The sequence below is a fragment of the Temnothorax curvispinosus genome, unplaced genomic scaffold (assembly GCF_003070985.1).
Source record: "Temnothorax curvispinosus isolate PA1 unplaced genomic scaffold, ASM307098v1 QBEX01011497.1, whole genome shotgun sequence".
In the NCBI taxonomy this organism is placed as follows: domain Eukaryota; kingdom Metazoa; phylum Arthropoda; class Insecta; order Hymenoptera; family Formicidae; genus Temnothorax; species Temnothorax curvispinosus.
Genome location: NW_020221277.1, coordinates 1 through 7537, shown reverse-complemented (window position 1 = coordinate 7537; position 7537 = coordinate 1). Strand labels below are relative to the sequence as shown.

The following is a 7537-nucleotide window of genomic DNA, read 5'->3' as shown; positions in this document are numbered from 1 at the left end:
GCGAACATTACATTGTAAAATATTACAATTATACATATATAATAATAAAGATAATGGAAAATCTGTTTGTTATTTATTGAATTGCTGAGAGAAACAAGATCAACGCATACGATACAGTAAACTGTGCATTGGTATATTTTCGCCGGTAATTGGCTTCCACGCGTGCAGCTCTTATTCCATTATCCTTATTATACCTCGAGTAATATTATCTGTACGGTAATATCGCTTGCATCGTTAACAGCAGCTCCGACTGCAGCTATTCGCGCTTATTCCCGCAGAAGGTCTCTGGAGAAATACGCTTTTAGTTCGTCTTGTTTATTGGTGCTATTGAGCGAGACCATTATTTCCTTCCTTCCTGCATCACGTTAATTAAAACCGCATATATACATACGATGGTATTACGCGCGAGATTCTCAACAAAATGAAAGGTTTCGTAATTAAACGTCTGACGTTTATTTCTACCAATGTAGATTAACTTTAAATCTCAGTGTAACTTGCTGTTTATCTTCCTCTAATCCTTAGAACTAGAGAAAGACAAAAAGTAAGTTAAAGTTAATCTGCATTGATATAGAAATGAACATATGAGTCGCGCTGAACGTAAAAACTAGGGCTGGTGATTTGCTTCGAATTAAGGTTTTGATATTCGAAGCTTCGAAGTTCAAGATGTCTTCGAAGCTTAAGTGGGTCTCCCGAGAACATTCAATTTTGCAATTTGCTTTTAATCGTTGCCATTCGAGTATATCATTATTCGCAATGTGTATTAATTTTTTCCAGACCAGACTGACTCGAAGGTATCGGATAAAGGCGGGCGTGCCGACGTTGATTTTACTGGAGGCGTCCAACGGATCGGTTGTGACAAGAGGAGGTGTCGAGCGAACTATCGCCGATCCCACCGGCGCGGAATTCCCTTGGAGACCTCCGCATCCGAAAGCTGCCCTCGAGGATGGACCTCTCCTACCGTGCGGCGCTCGCGACAGCAACGAGCCTATGTTGCACGAGGAGCTCCGCCACTGCTTCAAAGGGGTTTACTTCAGTGCACATTGGGTGAGCAATGATACCCAAGTGAATTAGAAATTAATAATTAACAAAGAACAAAGTGGGCTTAACTTTGAGAGTCGAACACGGTTAGTTGTGCGTGAGTTAACGTTATGTAACTTATAATTAACTCAACACAAAGTTATAAACCGTATATACGTTTTAGCTTTACTTAATTTGAGCCGTCTTCAGCGAAACGGTGACAGATAAATTAAATAATCTTACGCTCTTTGTATAAAATAATAGTAAAATTTTGCTAATATTTGTAGTTTGCAAAGTAAACGAACCAGAATTAAAATTAAATTTATAAATTTTAGTATTTTTTCTTAGAATTCTCTTTATAAGCTCTAATATTTTCTTGTAAAAATTATACCGTCTTTGACCAGCTCTTCCTTAGATTCTATATATTTATAAAAGAATATAGAATCTTTTCTAGAATTTATTTTTTTATTCAATCTAAGTTATATTTGGGGATTTTGTTATTTTAAAATTAAATTTTCTATATTCCTGATTGTGCAAATATTTATGTTACGCATTCAAATCTTATTAATCATCTTATTAATACATTGCGTTCTTTTAATTTAGTGTCCGCCTTGTAAAGCATTCACCCCGCAACTCGTGGATACGTATCAACGAATCCGGGAAAGAGGCCACGATTTTGAAGTAATTTTCGTGAGCTCGGACAGGTAGGTTTTTAAAATACACTCTTGTCTTTAAGTCGCATTTCATTTCGAGATATTTGTTCCTCTCATTTGACGGATAATTTTTCCGTATAATTATTGTTTCTGTTATCTTCTTATTTTCTTTGCTTACCTTTTGTAAAGCAATTCAATGGCGTGTTTGTATTCTAGGAGCGAGGACTCTTACAATGCGTACACCGAAACAATGCCTTGGTTGAGGATACCTTTTAATCAAGAAGAAAGACGTCGAAAATTGGCGAGAGCTTTCGACGTACAGGCAATACCTACTTTAGTCATTCTGGATCCTCGCGACAATATAATCACTCTAGATGGACGCGCTGAATTGATCGAAGATCCAGAGGGACTGGTAATTTGAATAAAAGTTTCTCAAATATAATTATGTCGCAAATAAAATACCAGAAAAATAAAGGCGCTATTATTAAAGATTATAAAAAATCTATAAAATATCTATAAAATATCCTCTTTTGAAATTTTTACTATTGCAGAACTAATTTTTAATATTCTATTTACTAATAATTATATTTATTTAATTTTCAGAATTTTCCCTGGAGCTTTAGACTGGTGAATATCCTAACAGAAAAGTATGCTACATCATTACATGATGCTCCAGCCATTATCTTGTTTGTCGGTAAGATGATATTAATAAAATGTACATGTATAGAAATTAACAGAATAAAATATGCTGAAAACTAAACTGTTAGAATTCTATGTTTTACAGAGGGAGACGATTGTGAAATTCAATTTGGAGAAAGTGTACTATTGCCAGCTGCACAAATATATAGAAGGGATCAACCTGATTATGATCCAAATTATGATGATCCTGATGATGATTCTTTGCAGTTTTACATAGCTTTAGACGTAAGTGTATATACATATACATATGACATAAAATTAAATAGGTATTATAATTAATATAACTAATTAGTATGACTTTTGTGTAATTTTTGAATATTTATAAGAATAAGAATCCATAGTTTTATGACTATAAGTCTATAAGATGTAAATATTTTGTGTAAAACTGCAAATGTTTCTTAAATATGAAATGTTTCTAAACTAATGACATTTAATGATTTTTTTGACACAGTGTGAAACATCGGACATTCTTCGCGAATTCATTGGTTTGGATGATGCAGTACCTCTTTTAACTGCTATCGACATTCCGCGAGGGATATATGTTGTAATGGAGTACGGTGCTGAGATTACTGTGGACTCTGTGCAACAGTTCGTCGATGGATTTCTCAATAACAAACTGCCGATAAATAAAATAGCGGCAGTGCATAAAACATCAAAAACTACCGAACGTATGCCGGCCTAAAATCATACAAAAAGTTAATTAAATACAAAATTTGTACTTGTCAAATTTTATAACGGTTGTTCAGACAAAAAAGTCCCTCTTTTTCTCTTCTTCTTTTCCTCTCCTGTCTCTGTGATATCGTCGTTCTTTATATAGAGAGATTCGCGTGTAAGTTGTACTTGTTCTTACGTAATTCATCGCGAATGTAACAAAAAAATCTGTATTATACCACAGTCAAAACTAAATTGATCAAATTGTATTTTTTAGTGTACGTACGTACGTAAGACGCACACGAATACGTTAATATATTATAAATTACTAAATAAATACCAGGTAAGCGCACTGGAGGTTCTTGTGTTTGTAAAATAGCCTATTCATTGTTATGTAGCTTATATACGAGCTGCATTGTACTTACATTGCCGGTATTTAAATATTTGACACAATATTTGTATAAATATACATTTGTTGTATAAATTTTCTTAGGCATATAAGCAATGATGAGCATCATATCAATTGTCCAATATAGCAAAAGACTTTATTTGTATCTGCGTTTTTTTTTGTTTCTCCATCAAGTTCTTTTTTATAAAAGTATTTATGTCTCTTAAATTACTAATACAAGCATTATTGGAATCTTTTACTTATCACTTACTGTTGTATCCTACATTTTTTTATACAACACACATTACACTCACACGATGTTAATGATTCACATATCAGTTCTAATTTATATATTAAATATTTTACAATTATAAAGCTACTACCGTCGCTGGTTAAAAATTATACAATGAACTTGCGTTTTTAAAAAAAAAGGCACTATACGTCATGAGCTATAAAGTGTATCGAGTTGTTTTAATAGTCGTGTTAGTTAAAAATTTGATTAAAGTAATTGTCATATTGTCCATCTCTGATAATTATACATGATGATTATCACGCGAGGAGTGCTGCCAAAGCATCAAGAAACTTAGGTCTTTCTTCGATTTTCAGTCTTATTACTGTAAAAAGGAAAAATGTTAAATACAATAAATTCCATCTGATTCACGTCAACCAGCTTACAAAATTTTATTTCATACTTACTTGTACTGTCAAAATAATCTGCCTCAATGTAACAATTTTTATTCTTTGCGGCTTGCTCGAATGCTTTCCCGAATAAACTGTAACAACCACAAAATTCATGGTTAAATAATATAAATCATATTTTATTTATGTCTATAAAATATTACCTTCTGGGTTGATCCTCGCAAACTGGCGGTATGCCGACAAGAAGACACGATCCTTCCTCTACATTAAATACTGCGGAGGCCACAAGAGGCCACTCAGAAGCGCGTCTGTTTCTCGAAGAATTTACATACGCTTTGAGGGCAAATTGAGCCAGCATGATCAAAGGATGAGGATGTGCAAATAAATAATTATCTATATTTCCATCCGGCACACCGAGATATAAAAAGGAACCGAAATTCTTTACTTGTTTAGCTTCTAACACACTCTGGGCAGTTTTAAAGATATTGTGAAGCATAAACTTTGCCTTTTCAATGCCACTTTCTAAAACATCCTTTTTTGTACGTGACAAACAGTCCAGCGCGTCTAAGAAACAACGTTGTGGTTGTCTGTCCTTTGTCTGTAAAAGTACGGGTCACGTATACGTTAGAAAAAATATTAACATATTTAAAAGTATTAACTATATTTAATGACTGCTTACCGTCGAGTCCAGTAAAGCCAACATAGCATATACCATATCTGATGCACAATATTTAAAACGATAACCATATTGGAGGGTAAAACTAGTGCCGATGATGCTACTGACATTATATTTGCCAGCTAATTTTTCAACCATCTGTCTAAATTCTTGTCTAAAAGTAAGATCCATTGCACGAAACAATTGTCTGGATTGCACCAGAGGTAAACCCATTTCGGCTAAAACTTCCTTCAAACGTTGCTCTCCTCTAATGGACCATAGACGTAACGATATTGCAGTTGACATTGAATACTTCAAACTGGCTTCGACAGTCCAGTGACGATACAATGCTAATTGGAGACTGTTCGTTATCAATAAGGAATTAACATAGCCTATGCCAAATTTAAGTATCGAATCAGAAACAAATTATACGTGTGAAAGGATACTCTTTATCGTACGTAACTTTAACAATACTCTGTTGCTGTTGTTGCTTGTCGATATCAACACCTTGTCTATGCGTTAATCTTGAAACATGTGCCTGAAGAGAACCTTCCTCAAGAACGGATATTCGTGACTCCACTTTGCTGAGAATAGATTGTTCCGTGGAACCAACTATGGCCCACCATGCCATATCTAGATTATCCTTTGACATATTCCAAGCCATCTCAAATACTACTATCGCGCTCTGTAATAAAACGTAACATATACAGTGAACTTGTAAAACAGAATTTCACTATTATCAAAATCGTAAATTATAATGCATACCGATTTGCCATAGTAACTGTATTGTAAATAATTGAAAAGAATCGTTGCCCTGTTTTCAACCCATTTTCTTCGTTCGCTTCTCCTCACCATGTCTTCTTCGTTCAATCTTCGCCGTTTACTTTGCCTGCCTTCGTTTTCATTGTCTGATTCTTCATTCACGTCCTCTTCATCTGACTGTACATAATTGAACAGATTTATAGAAGATATAGGATATAGAATAAGAATTGAACAAAATGAAACAATCTGTTACTCACACTGTCATCTCGGAATATATCATTATATTCTGGGATCTCATTGTCTTCATCGGGTTTACCAAGAATACGTATTTGACTTTCTGAGTATATATTGCATAAATCATAAGGCCTGTGACTGTCGAGGATAAAAAATACCACGGATTCGTCTGGTCGGAGTAAGTCTACCAAATCTAAAGTACCACCGCAGTTTATCATAACAACATTCTTTATCTGGAAAGAGAACATTTTCTTAAATTAATTATTTTTTGTCAGTGAAGCACACAATTCAATGTGAATGTATCTTGAAGACTCTTGTGTCCCTACCTCTTCACAGTTTTCGTCAAAGGCACTTATCATATCCTGAATACCTCGGACAGGTACAAGAGTATATATCATATGATCATTTTTGAAAAGCTGTTGCAGTATCCTACAGGCACAGATTGCATCAACATCGAAGTTCACCAGAAGTAAACACCTCTAAAATAGGAAGGATTAGATATTTCTATGAAATAGAAAATTGTTCAGTGTCGAATAATACTCAAGCTATAATTTTTAATCTTAAAAATATGAATATAAAAATATAAATTTAACGAAGAATTATTTGTTGCAACACACATAATGAATGGATGTTATTTGTGTCACGTTTATTTATTAGTAAAGATGCAATTTTCCAACTGCTTAAAGGAAAGACAGAATTATAATATATATAAATATAAATTTAATAAAGAATTATTTAAGAATTATGTAAGAAAAACAGATATGTTTGTTATGTTCGTTATTAATAAATAAAAGAATCACACGTAGTTTTTTTACTTATCCAAAAGAAAGATAGAATTACACAACTATGAATAAGAATATAAATTTAACGATTAGAATTATTGTTGTAAAGCAGCAAATACATATGTTGTTTGTGCTTATTATTAATAAATTAGATTTTATCGATATTGAACACATTTATTATTAATAAGAAACAAAAGAATCATGCATGATACGATTCTCTATCTAAAAAAAAGATGATTATAATTACGAATGCAAATGTGGATTTAATGAATTACTTGTTATGAAGTATATAACAAACAGAGATACACGGTTTACGTTATATTTATTATTAACAGAAGAGTTGTACAATACAGTTTTCTATTTTATCCAAGAGAAAAATAGAATTATATACAACTATGAATTAGAAAATAGTCGAATTTAAAGAAGAGTTATTTCTTATAAAGCATACAAAGAATATACATGCTGTTTGTGTCTATTGTAAATAAAACTTTATCAACAATAGATATTTTATTATTAATAAAAAAACAAAGGAAAATCAATGATGGTTAGAGACTCGCACGCGTTCAACAAAGTTGTAAACTCCGATCGCCCAAAATAGAGAGAGAATTGTGTAACTGCGTGATTTACGTAGAAAGAAAGGACGAGAAAGACCCGGACGAGTGTGACCGGAACGTTGCGGAAGAGCCGGAAGAGCTGGCGGAGAGAGCACGAGAAACGACGAGACAGTGCAGGCAGGTGGATCGCGCGGCGTGTAACCTATACGACGGACGCGGAATACGGAGACGGTGGCCGCGAGGCAGTACGGGACGTCGACTCACGCTTCTCTGTATCGCATCGTAGAAATCCTTCTCCAGGTTCGTCACGAACATGTTGCGACCGTCTTACGGCAGGCGAAACATCGCAGGTTTCGCGACGGTCTCGCGCGCGGGTCACGGCACGCGGGCGATTTAAGCGCGAAAAATCCAAACCGTCGTCGGGATCGGCACACGGCGCACCGTTGCGCGCGACGATCGCGCGACCGCCGTCGACGCCGCCGGCGAGAGGAGGTTACTTCCGA

At 34.6% G+C, this 7537-nt stretch overlaps 2 protein-coding genes across 2 annotated transcripts; one reads left to right on the top strand and one right to left on the bottom strand.

The window, feature by feature from the left end:
* The first annotated feature begins 663 nt into the window (after positions 1–663).
* On the top strand, positions 664–3445 carry LOC112461515 (nucleoredoxin-like). The gene is made up of 7 exons (XM_025026778.1): positions 664–684; positions 775–1044; positions 1621–1721; positions 1887–2082; positions 2274–2364; positions 2455–2594; positions 2821–3445. Exons 1-7 carry the CDS (start codon positions 664–666, stop codon positions 3049–3051), a joined length of 1050 nt encoding a protein of 349 aa, XP_024882546.1. The 3' UTR covers positions 3052–3445.
* A 94-nt stretch (positions 3446–3539) lies between these two features.
* LOC112461516 (cell division control protein 45 homolog) lies at positions 3540–7476 on the bottom strand. The gene is made up of 9 exons (XM_025026779.1): positions 7299–7476; positions 6025–6177; positions 5722–5931; positions 5468–5641; positions 5149–5387; positions 4727–5063; positions 4251–4645; positions 4105–4181; positions 3540–4022 (listed from the first exon to the last, which is right to left on the bottom strand). The coding sequence occupies exons 1-9, from the start codon at positions 7347–7349 to the stop codon at positions 3958–3960; spliced, it is 1701 nt and encodes a 566-aa protein (XP_024882547.1). The 5' UTR covers positions 7350–7476; the 3' UTR covers positions 3540–3957.
* Between the last annotated feature and the right edge of the window lie 61 nt (positions 7477–7537).